The 17086-nt window shown below is 34.8% G+C and overlaps 4 protein-coding genes across 10 annotated transcripts; 2 read left to right on the forward strand and 2 right to left on the reverse strand.

Moving 5' to 3' along the window:
• The first annotated feature begins 1 nt into the window (after position 1).
• LOC124449837 (galactokinase-like) lies at positions 2-1817 on the forward strand. Its single transcript, XM_047000746.1, is given in 7 exon segments — positions 2-185; positions 316-764; positions 845-1031; positions 1115-1260; positions 1333-1430; positions 1433-1494; positions 1623-1817. Coding segments are annotated over 7 exon segments (1155 nt in total). The 5' UTR covers positions 2-41; the 3' UTR covers positions 1692-1817.
• Positions 1092-9593, reverse strand: LOC124449835 (homeobox protein unc-4 homolog). 7 transcript variants are annotated; one of them, XM_047000744.1, is made up of 6 exons: positions 9461-9590; positions 7749-7866; positions 7080-7146; positions 5123-5371; positions 4376-4442; positions 2533-3610 (listed from the first exon to the last, which is right to left on the reverse strand). In XM_047000744.1, exons 4-6 carry the CDS (start codon positions 5188-5190, stop codon positions 3287-3289), a joined length of 459 nt encoding a protein of 152 aa, XP_046856700.1. In that variant the 5' UTR covers positions 5191-5371; positions 7080-7146; positions 7749-7866; positions 9461-9590; the 3' UTR covers positions 2533-3286. The 7 variants fall into 7 exon arrangements, 3 of the variants coding, with proteins under 3 accessions (XP_046856700.1, XP_046856699.1, XP_046856701.1); XM_047000743.1 differs by lacking the exon at positions 7749-7866; XM_047000745.1 differs by lacking the exon at positions 7749-7866 and having other exon boundaries at positions 9457-9590.
• A 31-nt stretch (positions 9594-9624) lies between these two features.
• On the forward strand, positions 9625-10453 carry LOC124449834 (histone H5-like). Its single transcript, XM_047000742.1, has one exon. The coding sequence runs from the start codon at positions 9712-9714 to the stop codon at positions 10243-10245; it is 534 nt and encodes a 177-aa protein (XP_046856698.1). The 5' UTR covers positions 9625-9711; the 3' UTR covers positions 10246-10453.
• A 407-nt stretch (positions 10454-10860) lies between these two features.
• On the reverse strand, positions 10861-16990 carry LOC124449830 (CCR4-NOT transcription complex subunit 3-like). Its single transcript, XM_047000737.1, is given in 22 exon segments — positions 10861-11285; positions 12061-12186; positions 12268-12400; positions 12488-12686; positions 12809-12920; positions 13215-13579; positions 13656-13879; positions 14043-14073; positions 14315-14453; positions 14524-14657; positions 15046-15115; positions 15189-15236; positions 15328-15372; positions 15437-15505; positions 15577-15598; positions 15600-15640; positions 15735-15761; positions 15835-15963; positions 16213-16302; positions 16380-16454; positions 16602-16669; positions 16773-16990. Coding segments are annotated over 22 exon segments (2271 nt in total). The 5' UTR covers positions 16798-16990; the 3' UTR covers positions 10861-11186.
• Positions 16991-17086: the final 96 nt, after the last annotated feature.

The following is a 17086-nucleotide window of genomic DNA, read 5'->3' on the forward strand; positions in this document are numbered from 1 at the left end:
AGAACTTCTTTGTATATAGGAATAGACAATAAGACGCGAAAATGTCGGAGGATTTACTGCGCGACGCAAAAGAACAATTTGAAAAATATTTTAAATGTAAACCAACAATAGCTGTTTTTGCTCCGGGAAGAGTTAACCTAATAGGCGAACATACCGACTATAACGATGGCTTTGTTTTACCCATGGTAGGCATATATGAAGTACTTGAATATTTTTTCAACGTCCAACAACTTTGCATCAATAGATGTGAGGAGATGAGGGGGCCGACTAGCCCATCCCCTTCCAACCATCAATCATGAAGTTATACTTATGTAGGCTTTGGATTTGGTGACAGTGGTTGTTGGTAAACCTGTTGATGGTGAGCAATGTCAAATTGTTACTGCAGCTAGTGGTGTTGATGAACCAACACTGGTTACATTCACTAACCATTCTGATACCACACCATTGACTCCTGGCAAACCATCGTGGGCAAACTATGTGAAAGGTGTGATTGCAAACTTTGGTTATAATGTTTCTGCATTCAATGCAAGCATTGCATCATCCGTACCCTTGGGAGGTGGTTTGTCAAGTTCGGCATCTCTAGAAGTTGCAACATGTACATTCCTCGAGGAGCTTTGTCCTAAGAGCAAGGAACGTACCATGATCGAGAAGGCCAAATTATGTCAGAAAGCTGAACATGAGTTTGCAAACATGCCATGTGGTATTATGGATCAATGCATCTCAGTGATGGGACAGGAAGGACACGCTCTTTTGTTGGATTGCAGGTAACAATGAACATTTTTGTACATTTTAGATCATCATAGGATCATCCTCTTACAAAGTAAATTTATTTATTTTGCCTTAGATCAATAGAAACTCAGTCAGTTCCACTGAATGATCCAAATATAGCAGTTGTTGTTATAAACACAAATGTCAAACACAATCTGTCTGAGAGTGAATACCCAAAGAGAAGAAATCAATGTGAGAATGCAGCAAGTATTCTTGGTGTGAAGAGTCTTCGTGATGCCACAATATCCCAGTTAGAAGGTAATTTCCATTTTTTTATTGTTTCATTTGTTAAATCACAACAGGAGACTTTATATTTGATGTAAATTTTGATTATATTTTCAGAAAAAAAGTCAAAATGGATGAAGTTATTTTTAGAAGAGGTCGACATGTCATTACAGAGATCAAGCGAACCCAAGATGCTGTACAGGCATTAAAGAAGAACGATTATGGTATGTTTGGTGAATTGATGGTAGAAAGTCACAAATCACTAAGGTATATGTTGTTGCTATGGAAAAAGTTCATTTGAAATTTGTTTCATTTCAGTATGACGTTGATTTTATCTAGGGATGATTTTGAAGTCAGTTGTGAGGAATTAGACCAGCTCGTACAACTGGCCTTGGAGGTTGATGGTGTGTATGGTACAAGAATGACTGGAGGTGGTTTTGGGGATGCACTGTGACATTAGTGAAGAAAAGCTCAGTAGAAAAATTAACCAATCATATTAAGGTAAAAAAGTTATACGCATCTCATATTCATAAAAAAGTGTATGGAAATATCAAAAAATCCTCTCATTAACCTGTGTTTTTTCTTGCTACCTTCATATATCCAAACATCTTTTGTCTTTATCATTTCAGAATGGTTATTCCAGGGCAACAATTTATGTCACCTCTGCATCAGGTGGTGCTGCATCTCTAAAAGTTTAAAGAATGACTATTGAACTGAATGATCACTATAGATAAAATATTTTGTTGAGTCTACAGAGAATTGTTGGATTGAATTTCTTTGTTGATTTCATCCAACTGATAATTACAATAAATGTTTCATTTTTACGTATTTTCATATTTTTTTCCTACATTATCCTACATTATTTCATTCCCGGCATTCTTTCTTGACATCCGCTTACTACCAACATGATTTTACTCAAGACAATAAAAACTTGGGATTACAAAAAGTCACCAACAATATGAGTCATTTTTATAAAAGCGTAGAAGTGAACACTATCTTTGACGGAAATTTTTAATTTATACTCTGAACATGTGACTTTCAACAAATCAGTCGACAAGCGTTAGTTCTGCTATAATGTTTCGATACATTGTCACCATTTAAATCTTTAGAAATGTATTGTTTTTTTAAAATGTAAATACATAAAAACAGAGAGGATGCTCCATTATTGGTTATAGTAAGAAGTTCCCTTTGTGTGAGATGTATCCACTTACGTACAACACTGTCTATGTAGCTACTGGTTCATCATCATTTTAAAGTAAATAAAATGGAAAACGAAGAACCAGATATTTCCTTCACTGATAGATTGTTTTATCTGTAAAACATGTGCAGAGCGTTGATATGAAGACGTGGTTTGTCAAGATTAACATCCTTTGGTATTTACTTCTTTTGTTAATGGTAAAAATCTCAAGTTTTGATTAGAGATCCTCATTTTAGGTTGTGTGCATTCAAATGTCGCAACTCTGTTGCAATTTATAAAGTTCAAGACTAGGTGTACTCAAATGGTTATGAAAGATTGCTCTACGTTGGTTTTGTGCTGGGTTATGTTGCGGGAGAGACTTTTATTTTCACACAACACTTCTCTTATAGTTAACATATTTTTGATGTTACTTATTAAGAGGAGTTAAAATGAATAATTGAGATATTATAGGTTTTTTAAGTGAGTTGCTTGTTCCTCTTTACTTTGCTTTTTCCGGTTAATTTTGATGACTATTGTACAAGGAATGTTTCAAATTAAAAATTAAAAAGAAATTTTAGGTAGAAACGTAAAATTCTGTTCGACAGTACGTGTTATTACATAGCTTGATTATATGAAGAGAAAAATTTATGGTATCACTGTATCGAGTGGTTAATTTTTGTGTTCATTTTGCATGTTGGAAATCCTTGGCTTATTTGCTATATGGCAGTGGTCTAGTCAAAGATGCGTAGCATTTGCCAATAATATAAACTGATTTGGGGATCATTTTTCCTTGCGATTCATCAATTTAAGGTTTTCAAGAATGTATATATAATGTATAGAGGCTATTTCAGATAAGGTAGAGCACCTGACCTGTACGTGAATATGCTTTAAAATCTCCGATTTTTTATGTGAAGAAATTGAATTTCTCACAATTATTTGTATGATAGTAAATCTCTGATTTGTCTGATTTTGCATGTTCTTTAATTCGTGCGTAAAGGCATCTGTCAATCTTCGCAACATAAGAAGCATTACATTTAGGGCAATTGAATTTATAAACAACGGAACTTTTATATTGCTTCGGAGTATAATCCTTTTGTGAAGTGAAGTTTTTAATTTCTACACATTCACTCTGTGTTGTTCTTCTGATGGATGCAAACCAGGGAAGCTTTCTCTTGTTACATTCATATCATCACTTGTTCCAGTGGTCAAATCACCATTCAGAGCTTTTTCAACATCATCGTTTTCTTCATTAACGTCTTCCAATTCATCACTTTCTCTCAATTGAATTTTCTCCTTCGTTTTAATCTCCGAAGCAAAATATTCACAGCCCGTAGCATCATCGCCACCTTCGTCGTCGCAGGTCAACATCTCGTTTTCATTTTCTTCATTAACGGTTCTTCTTTTTCTACGCCATTTTGCACGACGATTTTGAAACCACACCTGAAAATGGAAATGAACGATGATTAAATAATCAAAAACAGGAAGAAAATTTTTAACCTCAATACCATATTTAGACAATACCCACACTTGAAGATCACTATCAACCCTCTCGTTCCTAATTTGACTCCCTACCACCCCCACAGGAATTTTCATCCATAACTGTACTCTAGCTTCAGTGAAATCCAAATTCTTATTTTGACTCCCAACCACCCCACAGGTAATTTTTTATCCACACTTGTACTCTTGCTTCAGTGAAATCCAAATTCCTAATTTGACTCCCAACCACCCCACAGCAATTTTTATCCATAACTGTACTCTTGCTTCAGTGAAATCCAAATTCTTATTTTGACTCCCAACCACCCCACAGGTAATTTTTATCCACACTTGTACTCTTGCTTCAGTGAAATCCAAATTCCTAATTTGACTCCCAACCACCCACAGCAATTTTATCCATAACTGTACTCTTGCTTCAGTGAAATCCAAATTCTTATTTTGACTCCCTACCACCCCACAGGTAATTTTTTATCCACACTTGTACTCTTGCTTCAGTGAAATCCAAATTCCTAATTTGACTCCCAACCACCCCACAGCAATTTTTATCCATAACTGTACTCTTGCTTCAGTGAAATCCAAATTCTTATTTTGACTCCCAACCACCCCCACAGGAATTTTTATCCAAAACTGTACTCTAGCTTCAGTGAAATCCAAATTCCTATTTTGACTCCCAACCACCCCTCCCCCCCACAGGTAATTTTTTATCCACACCTGTACTCTTGCTTCAGTGAGATCCAACCTCGCACCAAGAGATTCTCTCATAAAGACGTCAGGATAAAGGCTGAAACACACTAGGCAGTCGCTTTAGTCGCGCGTCTAAAACTACCGCTTTGCGTGGTTACTAAGCTAGTAGCGTAGTCGCGTCAGCTAGTCGCTTTGAAAGTTCAACATGTTGAACTTTTGACTTTGGTCGCTTCAGTCGCTTTACACTGATTGGCCAATAGATACATTTTAACTTCCTAAATGCATATCATATTTCCTGTCATAAGCATCATACGAAATTTTAGATTATACCTTGGAAAACGAAGGCAATATATAGTGAATTCACACTGGAATCTTTCAGTTTTTATATGACTTATCAAATAGGGACAATAGGAGCTACAAACTGGAACCCTAATGCACAACGTAAATGCACAGAATAGGATTATCCACGATATACGCGTAATGTGCTATGATCATATTGGCGTGTTTTAACTGGCTTGTTCTCTTTTCTCCACATAGTAGTTTGTACTGAGTAAATATTCATATATTAGTAGCTATAATAAAGGCCAAAATAAAAGTTTAAGTGATATCTGTGTCTGTAACAAACTAAAATCACTGCCATGTTCAATAGACGCCACGATAAATGTCGCGATGGTCGCTGCATGTGTGTTTCTAGCGTTCAAGCGACTGACGCGTGCGCATCAATTCGCTTTGGACGCGCGACTGAAGCGACTGCCCAGTGTGTTTCAGCCTTAATGGGTCGCCTCAAACGCTCGTTCCAGCTCATCAATTTGCCATTGAGAGAAGTTTGTACGGATACGCATGCGTCGTTGATAGCGCGATGATTGGTAAGCTTGAGATAAACGTGGTGCAGCGACATATGGAGAATAAAGCAACGCACGAGGACTAAGGCTAGTGACGCTTTCATACGTTGAGTAGGGAGTGGGTTCGAGTCCAATATAACCACGGTGATCTACTGCAGGAAAGGACGGAATACCAGGATATCTGTAAGGTGAGTACAACATAGAGTAACGGTTGTTCATTATGTACGAATAGGGATAACGTAGCGTGGCATAGGAATAAGAAGACATGGCCTTCAACGACAGTATGGAATGTGTTTAAATAAGGAAAAACTGATGGAATCTTTAGGAAGACGAGTATTGTAATGTGTTTAAATAAGGAAAAACTGATGGAATCTTTAGGAAGACGAGTATTGTTGAAGGATAATGTAGTAGCTGTTGTCGTTTTCTATTTCTTCCTCGACGAAGCCTCTTTTAAAAGTTTAATATGAGCCCAAGTTTATATTCAAACACTTCAGAGATTATTTTTGCACAAGTTTCAACGATAAACTATTTAGCACCACATTCGAATTGACCAGAACAATCTCCCTTCTGCAAAATCTTTTTCATCATAGACTATCTTTCTCCAATTAACGTGAAAACATTCATTCATACGCGCAGATGAATTGTTTTCTTCAAGTAAAATAGAACTCCTTCTACAGAAGCTTGCGAAGAGAATGTCTCATTACGTTAAACGTATCTGGCTATATTACACGTACTTAACATATACAAATGCATTGTTAGACCAATGAGAGTTGCCTACAATGGCAATACATATTAACAAATGTTCAATCATGTTGACGATAATTAAAGTTCAACAAGGAAAAGCCGACGCATAGAGATATGAGTGAAAATACGTGGAATCGTTTATATGAAATACCGGTTTTTATGTAACATAGTCCTCCGTAACGTACAGAGCAGGAGATTATGTTAGTAAAAAAGTAATATGAACTACGAATCATCAACAAAACAGCAGCTCTTATAAAAGATCTATACAAGCGTCAGATCATATACACATCTGTCATTGTAATAATCCATCTGCTTTTATGATAAAAACAAGCAAATCTTAATTAATTAGTTTACACAACCATACGAAGGCCAACATAAGTAGACAATTTCACTTCAAAAAACACTTCAATAACACGCCTCTCTAACACACAAGATTGGAAAAAAACTCAAGTACTTTATTCCTATTGAAAATCGTTTACAAAACAAGCTGTGAAACTACTTCTAACAACAGAAAGTCATTCAACTTATGAAAACAATTCATTTGTCATTATTTAAAACGATTTGAAGTACATGAGCGTTGCGAAAATTTAAGATGATTTTTTGCAGTGTGTTTTTGACCATCGTGGGTGGTGTAAAACTCAAATTTGTAAAATATCAAGAAAAAAACTAACAGAAAAATGCATATGACTCTTTAGGGGTTGCACTTTATTTAACAAAGGACATAAATATTTAAATTGAAATGAGTTACTTCGTAATTGATTAGGTAATTTGTCATTTGATTTGGAACACAAAAAGAGGCTGGATGATGATTGAAATAAGATGATTATGAAATTGAAACAAAGATTGCAGCACATGAGGTTTTTGGCATGTATAATTGAGTGAATGAAAATTAAATTACATTTAAAATCATCCCAAAAATACAACTTGACAAAAATTCATTTAGATGCCAAAAAACCCCCTTCAAAGGAACCCGATCGAACATGTAATAAAAGAATTATAAATCAAACAAAGTTGAAAATCAACATTTCATTCTTGACAAACATTTTAAAATAAATTTGCTTATGGCAATTCTCCATGTTCAGTATGTAAAATAATGTTCCCTAATGAAACCAAAAGTTTATTCTATATTAAGAAATAAACCTTACCATTGACTTCCTCTTTCTTTTATCATTTTAGACGGCTCCAAAGTATGGCTGAAATACTCTTGATAACCTATGAAAAAAACATAAAATAATTTCAAAACAACAAATTTGGACAATCAAATAGTTCAGTACTAAAATGTAGTAAGTGGAATTTTTAGATCATTCTAGTACAAGTTGTAAACTATACAATGTTGCTTGCATGAAACTGAACCTAAAACAGCCAAATGCAACTCAGTAACAGCTAGCACTATAACAGCAACAAGCAATAAAATTACAAGAAAAACATTAATGATTATTGAACAACACATTTTCTCTGAATAAACAGTAATATTCCTCAGTCTATTTCAAACCGAGAGCTTTATGAAAGCTATGTTCACTCCAAGTTTACTCTATGAACAAAAATATACCAAAACAATAGCATTTATTTATAAGTAAATGTTATCATGTCATTTCCCCCTTTAAGACAAGACAAGCAGTACACACAAAGCTAATATTATGAAAAGAATTTGACAATTTGTGCTGCAGAAAACGTTATTAACCAAAAGATATCAAAGTGATGTCCTTTAAACGTTTAAGTACAGAGCCTCTAACTAAATATTAGGTTCTTCAGCATGCAAAAGATGGAAATACCGAAAAGACATATGTTATATGCTACGTCATTATTGATCTTACCGTTGCTAACGATTTTAACTTTTGTAACGAAGATTTTCGTTGTTCATTTTTATTATTTTGTCAGTAATTGAAATTGGAGACTGTTCACTATGTATATTATCTTTATTTCTTTGTAATACTATAAAAAAATGGGCCAGCGTTTAGCGTTAAATCCTTGGAATTTTCGGGCGCGCAGTTTGGTAAAGTTGTATAGAGTCGTTGTCTATTCGGAGAAGAAGGAAAAATCTGCCTTTTCGATCAAAATTGCGAGGATGACACGCTTTTAAATCAAATACACATGAAACATTACTGAATTTTCATTTGCAGACTAAAAATTTTATTAAGTTTAAAGATTTTGCAACGAGTTATCAATATATCCTACAATCTCACTTCAAGTGGTTCCACAAAACCCTTCGAAGGAACAGACGTGAATGCGTTGGTTTAACAATTGAATTTGCGAGATAAAATACAAAGTAAAGTCATAAATAGCTTTGAATCACTAAAATATTAAAGAAAAACCATTACCAAGCACATCTATTAAATATAAAGTTGTAAGACGCGTTTAAAAATAGACAAAATCCAATGCAAACATTCAAGACCTTCCTCACAAACGACAACAGCACAAAGTTTGAAGAGCAGTCGTTGCGAAATATTTGTCGCTGATTTTCGGTTTACGAAAGTCCTTACACACAAATTTTTTTCATTAGAAACATAAAAACATTTTCATACTGTGCAAATCCGTAAATTTTGTACAAGAAATGCGAAAAGGTTTAAAGTTACCGTAAGTTGAAAATTTTAAACAGCGTGTTTCATAAATGCAAAATGGCGTTCAAAATTTGACGAACCAAAATTTTGGCAGAAGAATATTTGCACTTTTTCATCACTATAGTACTAAAAATCACACAGATAGGCACAATTCTTCCCAATGACAAAATATAGAACTCTTTTATGCTCATTCAAGTCATAAAAGTGGCATATATTTGCAATATATTATTTCGTACTGAAAAGCAAATTTGACGATCGACCAAGAACAACAGCAAAATCTAATCGCATATCGTTTCGCTATTTCTTTCTAATTTATATTCTTATCGCAACTTTTTCATGAATACAATGTATTTTAAAGTACGTACAGTTAATTTTGAGCAAAATTCATCAATTTAGTGGTATAGAATAACGATATTTTTAGAAAAAATAGACAAATATATAGATAGGGCAGGAAAATTTTGATCCCCCAAGCGCTAAGACAGACGGATAACTCTTGTAAGGGTGACCATAAAATTCAAATTTAATCACATAAACGTTAGAAAAATTGCCCTTTTTACAATATTATATAATTTCAATACCTTAAATTCACATATTGGGAAAGTATCAAAGCTTGGCGTAACATTTTGGAAGCAATTTTGTGGAAAAATTGAGAAAGGACCAAGTCAACTGTCATGGCCGCAACGACATATTTGTGTTTCTTGTGAAAGTATAACTTCAGTTTTCTCATAAAAATCTTTCATATTTCAAAGTTTCATTGAAACAGAATCAAAGATAGATTGTTGAAAATTACAGAAATGCAAAAAACAGTTTCATTCCAAACTCGTCATGCACAAGGAACAAGAATGAGTGAACTTATCCAGTTTGACAGTCATGACTTTTACTTCAATTTTTGCAATTCATAAGCCAACACCGCAACAAATACACCGCAAAAAATCATAAAAACATACTCAAGAAATAATCCTACCTACCGAAGCACCTCACGATGAGCTTTCGGCAACAAAAGAAACGCAAAACGCCAATAAAATCAGCAAAGAAGCACAAATTGTCAAAGTTCGTCCACCATATTGCTTGAATTTAAGGTTTTGTTTGGGTGCTTACACGGAGGTCCGGCTCAATGATATATAAACGTGCGAACATCTCAAACGTTCACATCTTTGACAAACTCAATTGTACAACGGTTTACGACGAAACGAATCGAAATTAATTCCGAACTTGAGATATGTCTGCGGAAAAGAAGAAGGCGAAGCCCGCTGAGCATCCTAAGTACCTGGAGATGATCGTTGAAGCGATTAAATCTTTAAAAGAACGCGGCGGATCGTCGCGACAGGCAATTGAGAAATACATCAGAGCTCATTATAAAATTGGGGATAGCGGTAGCGTTCACGTGAAGCTCGCACTCAAGAAAGGTGTATTATCGGGCGCTCTTAGCCAACCTAAAGGAACTGGAGCTTCTGGTTCTTTTAAAATTGCAAAGCCTGTGGCTGCTCCGAAGAAACCAACGAAGGAAGTTAAACCTAAACCATCTACAAAGAAAGCTTCGACACCAGCGAAGAAAAAGGCAGCTAAATCACCAAAAAAGAAAACGCCTGCTAAGAAACCCAAAAAAGCTGCTGCAAAGAAAACAACGAGCACTAAGAAACCTTCTCCAAAAAAAAATAAAAAACCAGCAGGGAAAAAACCTACGAAAAAGACTAAACCTGCGACGAAGAAATCGCCTGCCAAGAAGCCCGCCAAGAAAACGTCAAAAAAGTGACTCGAAAAACACCACATAACGGAGTAATTTTAGCCACATTTTATTTATGAGCAAAGACTCAACTAAAGTTTTATGAATGCTACTTGACTTGGTCATTGTAATTAAAGATTTGTACAGTTGAACACACAATATTCGTTTTTAGAAGACGAGCTAGCTAATACTTCACATCTTGTACATAACAACGAAATTATATTTTTGAGATACGGAAGCTATTCTGATTTATTCAGTATCTAATGCAATGATGTAAAAAGTGACAGTCTTCCTTGTTTGCCTTGGGCAATTCTTCCATAGCTATCACCATAACCCTACCCTTACTTTAGCTCCCCGTGTGAACAGGCCCATCCATTGGGCATATCACAATCGTGACAGGTTGCTGGTGGTTGAGACCTGCGCTCAACTCATTCCATATTCAAAACAACATCTGCCCATATTTGTGTATTCACAGAGAATAATTCCCACCCTAAATGATGAAAAGGGTTGCGAACCAAAGGTTTATAAATCCAGATACTTCACTATGATCATCCGGAATAAGAAGTCAGGTAAACACGTTAAGAAATATCAAACAAACGATAAGAAGCCACCCTTTTACATGTAATTATTAAAAGTCAATTAAAATTTGTCTGTGAAAAATGTTCCAGATTTTATTCAACAGTCTTTATTTACAATGACACGTGGTATATAATAGAATACCACCATTCACTAAACTACTAACTAAAACCGAATTTCAATCCAGCTCTGCCGGTGATTGTCCATGAAGTCTGCATGCACGTGTTAAAATTCCTCTCAATGGACAACGATGAATATGCAACACAACGGCAAGTGAAGACTGTATCCTCTACCACCCAGCAAAAGAACACGAAAGAGCGTAGTGTTGATGAGGTCATATGATTAGGGACAAGTTGTCTGATTCGTTCTTCTATAGTGCAAGTTCGTGAATGCCTTCATGGCAGATCTTTATCTTCGAGATATCTGTACTCAAATGTAAAGCCATCTTTTTTCCGTTGCATCCATTTTTCAAAATCAAAGTAGATATACGTTCCCTAAAGATTAGAAATGAGACGTTTCACTGGTGGAAATAATCTCGTTACGTAGTTTTAAAGTCTGACTTGTGGAAACAATCACAACTGTACATGCTATCTCAAACCCTAACACACAGGAGTAATCTTTGCATTATACAAGGTGCATCAAAAAAAATGTATACTATTAAAAAATTCCTCTAAAATACGACCGGAATACACTTTTAGTGATTCAGAGTACTTTAACCTTCTACTTCACAGCTGGCAATGATTTTTTTGAAAATGCGAGCTCTTCATCAATGAGAGATGTGATGTTAAAAGTCCTTCAAACCGCTTCTTGCACACAAAAATTAGTCATTGGAAAGACAATCGAATCACCCTGAGTCAAAATACGGACTCCGTTCCACAAACTATCAAAATTTTAAGAAATTTCGTGCATTTTTGCAATTCAAACCAGTTTTTAATTTTAACATTTCTTCTTTTGAGAATTGGCTTGTGAATTTCACATTGCAATTTACGGGAAAATGCTACAATTTCCAAAGTTAATTTGAAATGGAGTAAAATAAAAGTTGATTTGAAACGCAACAAGTCCTGTTTTGAAAGATTTTTCACAAAAGTTCTCTCACCAATAAAAAATTGCTATTTCAAAAATTTCATGGCCAACCGCACCAGACAAAGTTAAAGTAATTAGAATCACATAATGTTTTTGCATATTCCGCGCGTGTCCTTTTTTAAAGAACTTTTTCCATGGGTACACACCATAGTATACACTCTGTTCAATCCTTTATTCGCAAATTACCTGTTCATACTCGTCTGTAATTGCTTTGGGCTCTTCGTGACGTTGAAACCACATCATGTATTTAGTATGATAACGCCATGATTGTTTCTTGAGAGCTTTCGCAGCTAAATACTGTGCACGAGTTCCCTAAGAGGAAATAATGAACCACAAAATTATCAAATTGAAACAAAACGAAAAGCATGACGGGAATGATAACTTTATGCCTACCTCCTGATAGTAAAATATAAAAAAGAGCGTTTCTGTTGAGAGTCTTTGAAAAAAATCAATCGAATCTATATGTGGGGGCATTAGATGACGATGATGGGTAACTGTAGGATACGGAGTGCGAGGAAGATATGGTCTGAAACAAAATATAAATATGTAAAATTAATTTTTGCCGCCTTTTTAGCAAAATAATTAGGGAAAGGGGAGGAGAAGGTTTTCTTACCTGACTCTTTCGGAGTCACTAGGAAATGGAAGATGATGAAATGCAGGTTCTGCAAGAGCTAACTGGTACAATTTTTCTTTATTTAGAGGTACTGGTCCTAGTGGTGCGACACCTAACAATGGTTGAAGATGCGCCGTGTGAGTTTCCGGCTCATTTCGTCTTTCTTGACCAGCGGTCGTTACAGCGTTCTCAAATAGAACTAGAACAAGATGGGAAAAGAAGAATTAGTCGTTTAGTTCAAAAGAAAATATAACCTCAATTCGCTATCAACGCATTTCGAGATAATAAAAAATAGAAGACAAGAAAGCTTTCATTTCAAACCTCTGTTTGGTAAAGTAGAGAATTGTTTTTGAACATTACTAGACTCTTCAATACTTGCAGAAGCAACAGCTTGAGCGGCCATTGTTTTTAATGTCGTGAATGAGGTTGATACCTAAAATACATAAACAGTCAATGGCCAATATGACAACGATACAATTTAAAAGCTGTTGAGTGGCTATCTATTAAATGTAAATCTGTAAAATCGCCCGATAAATTATACATGGTTGAATGATCCATGCCTCACCATCAAACACGCCGAGAAAAAGGAACAGGGGGGGGGAGGATTTTGCCCGGGGCTCCTCGCCTTCTAAACGGCTCTGCTCGTCATGTTCGAAACTTAAACTCGAAGAACAGCTCAAGCTATCTTGTTAATGGATGTAAAAGTAACAGTGGAAAAAGTTCTTACTTCATTTTCATGAGTTTGTAAGACAACGTTATCAAGAGATGCTTGAGATGTCGATGATGTTTCCACTTCACTATTTGTAACGTTCCCAAAAATCGACGTCGTCGGTGTAGTGCTAGGATTGACATCCGACGATGTACTCTGGTCAGCGGTAAAACCTGCATTCGTCATAAAACCGCTAGAGCTGTTAGCTTTTTGCATAGGTCCTGGGGAAGAAACTTGTCCTTCGGAAATCGTCGAATCAATAGAAGTCTGAGACGAGATTGGGGGACTGGTTTGAGATGAGTTGACTATCGTTGACGATGATGACGTCATTGATAACGAGGATAATGACGTAATGACATTGTTAACAAGAGAAGAGTCGTTTGCTGAAAAATAACGTGATTCATTAATAATTTCTAGTGAAGACGAAAAAGAAAAACAAACAATGAATTATAATCTCACCAGTTTCAGAATAATCTAATATGGAGTTCTGAGACATGGTTACCAAAGGCTGAGCTCTCTTGCTTGGAGTGACTGTCTTAGCTGTGATGTCATTCTGAGCATGGGATATAGTAGGATTATGATTATTACCACCAACAACCCCTGCATATCCAGAGACAGGAGGTGGAGTGACTGATGTTTTCGCTTCGTTCGTTGAATGGTCAGAATTTACAACAGGTGTATTACTAAAAATAAAATCCATATAATGTCAAATATAAATCATTAGAAATGATATAATGTTAAATATAATTCCTTATAAACAGCAAAATCTTAAATAGAGCCAAAAATAACATCATGACATACAAACCATTCATTTCATTCAGAAAGCAAGCACACAAATTAACTTACTTTACAGATTTCACAGGTAAAGTCGTTGATCCTATAATTAAACACAAAAATATGAAAATTTTACATGTACTTGTAAAAATGTCCATTTGCCAGATTTACATTTAACTACATACTACGGAAGGTTTTTTAAAGTATAATATCTTAGCAAATTTTTCCAAACTTTGACATTTGTTAAAATCAATTTTACATGACAATGCCAGTGATGTCAATTCATAGTTTGAAAAAAATTTTACTGTGAATTTCATGATTTCATAGCTGTAAAAATAGTCTACCTCTACTAGTTTCATGACCGTTACTTGAAGCATTAATCTTTGCAGAGGTAGGAACTTTATTTACAGGTGAACCATTGCCTATATTATTGACAGGGGGTGCTGTTGAGCTGCCTTTTGAATTCTTCCTAGGAGAGTTTGCCTGCAAAACAACAAATATTCCATGTATATATATTGGTGAAATCATCACTGCATAAATATGACATACTCACATTTGTGTTTTTAAGATTATAACTATTGGTTAAACTTGTTGGAGAATTAGGAGGTAAGGAATTGTTGACTATGTTCTCTTTTTGATATAAAAATTCTTCTTCATTATCAGTTGGAGATGTCGCTAAATTGTTCACTAAAAAACAAGAAAAATGGTCAAACAAGGCAGGTGAGGTGAGGTGAGGTGAGGTGAAGAGATGAAAAGAGAGATAAAATTGAGATGGAGAAATCAAATGAGAAAATGATGAAAAATAAAAATAAAATGAAAAAAAAATAAATAAAGGATAAAAATAAAATCAAAAAATAAAGAATGAAATAAAATGAGGTAAATGATGGAGGTGGTGAAATGAGGTGGGGTGAAGATGAGTGAGGATGAGGTGAGGTGAAAGTGTAGAGAGGTGAAGAGAGGTGTAGAGAGGTAAAGAGAGGTGAGGTGAAGAGAGGTGAGGTGAAGTGAGATGAAATTAGGTGAAGTGAAGTGAAGGTTAACCAAACTTAGAAAGACATTTGAATGTATAAAATACCTGCATCAACTTCACCATCATCCAACAATAAATCATTGTACATATATTCATTCTCCTCAAAATCAGGACTCTATAAAATCATGAACAATACAATTGACTGTGAAATTTTCAATCCAAATAGTTCAAATTAAAATAAAACTGACCGTGTTATTATCAATATAATACTCCATATCCTCTTGAAGATTTTTCATCTGAATTTCATGAAACATAACAAGAATACAACATACGTACATGTAAAAAAGAAATAGTCAAAGTATATGAAAAACTTAATAAAACACTCACATCCGCTGGTGATATGGTTGAATTATCAAGCATTCGAAGAATTTTCTATAATCAATAAAGATGCTCAGCAATACGTGTTATAAATCAAATGGTAAACAACATGTAACACCTCTAGTTGTTGTACATGATAATGATGTCGGCCAATAAATCTATTCAACTCTTCTATACGCTCCAATCGCTACAAAACCCACAATATTTATTGATAAAAAAGCTAAGAATATATTATTTCTTGAGCTATTCCTTTCAAACCTCTTTGTCGGCTTTTCTTTTGACCAGAGTTTAAACCTTCCAATTCCGACTCAATTTGATCAACCTGTGAGATTTCAATAAAAATATGACAATCAACACAATAGCAAGAGTTCCTTGTGGACATCTTGACCAAAAAATGAATAGAGACAAGTTTCTACCTGAACATTCAGCCGATCAATTGATTCCTAGATAAAAGAAAGAAAGACTCAATCAAAATGTTAAACTAGCAGCAAAATAAACAAAAATGTTATATCTTACAGTTAACCAGTTTCGAAATTCTTCCTTCTCTCTAGTTGCAGGGTCAATTTTTGTTGCCAAACCAAGACCTTCCTTTGAGTATGCTTTAGTCTTTGTCTCCCGCTCAACCACTTTAAATCGCTCCATTTGCTGTGACACATAAAATTTGCTTTGATATTACTCCAAACAAAAACAATTTCTCAAGTTTTAAAATAAGAAATAAACACAATTGGCATTAAAGAAATACAATTTCAAAATAAATGGCAAAGATATGGTAATTTGATGAAGAAGTAAGTCAAAAAGTATACTTTTATGTACTTAACTTCTTATTAATTTTACATGTTATGAGATATGAGAATGTATACACAAGTTAAGATGTCATACACATAAAAAACATACAGTTTCAATTAGTTTCCTCTTGTCAATAAGGACTTGTTTGTCCTTGATGTCATTTGATGCTATCCACGTCTTAATCTGGTCACGAAGTCGCTGTAAAACAATGCAATGTTTGATGAAATAGAAGGAAATGTTACTTGTGTAAAAAGAAAAATTACAGTATGTCAGACCTGTAACTTCTTAATTTCTTTCTTAAGATCTGCTTCATATTTTTCTTTTTGATTTGCATTTGCAGCATTGTGAACCTGTAGCAATTGTCAAAAATTCATAATGGCATATTTAATGAAATACGTCCTATGCAGTTCATATATATTCCAACATAATTACAAAAGTTTGTACATAATTATTGACAATAAAACAATAGAAGTACTATTACAAATACGATAAAATACTTTTTTCCAAATGTCATCAAACGTTTCGACGCCTTCGGTAATCTTCTTGAGACATCTATCGATCTCAGCTACGGTGAAAACAAGATTGAGAAAATATCTCTTTAATTCGAAATATCATAGTTCACACACGCGGATTATATTGGAACTCGTTCACAAGGCTGCCATCTTTACCTTGCAGTTTTCGTTTGTCGGCCATCACCTGATTTTTGAGCCTTTTCTTTTCATAATTTCGCTAGCGTTATACCAGAACGTACATTTGAATGTCTCTACTTTCCTACACTCTAACTACAACAACATGAAAACTTGCCGAAGAAATCATATTTTCGTTCAAAATCTATCTTTCTTTCATTTGCGATGGATTTTCACACACAGAAATAGTGCACTATGGGATAGTAATGGCGCGCTAACTGAACTTGGCAGGGGGGGGGGAGAGAAGTAGATGGGTAGATGCAAATATGCGAATAGACGATATTCAGTTCAGAAGT

This window comes from Xenia sp. Carnegie-2017, unplaced genomic scaffold (assembly GCF_021976095.1).
Source record: "Xenia sp. Carnegie-2017 unplaced genomic scaffold, XeniaSp_v1 HiC_scaffold_23, whole genome shotgun sequence".
Lineage (NCBI taxonomy): Eukaryota > Metazoa > Cnidaria > Anthozoa > Malacalcyonacea > Xeniidae > Xenia > Xenia sp. Carnegie-2017.

Bases quoted from the DNA above. Each gene is read 5' to 3' on its own strand.
- LOC124449835 (XM_047000743.1), bottom strand. From the start codon at position 5,190: ATGCGTATCCGTACAAACTTCTCTCAATGGCAAATTGATGAGCTGGAA. The intron at 4,443-5,122 runs TTAAGGCTGAAA...GTGTTTCAGCCT, and splicing joins CGAGCGTTTGAGGCGACCCA to TTATCCTGACGTCTTTATGA. The intron at 3,611-4,375 runs GTGTGGATAAAA...TTCCATTTTCAG, and splicing joins TCACTGAAGCAAGAGTACAG to GTGTGGTTTCAAAATCGTCG.
- LOC124449834 (XM_047000742.1), top strand. From the start codon at position 9,712: ATGTCTGCGGAAAAGAAGAAGGCGAAGCCCGCTGAGCATCCTAAGTAC.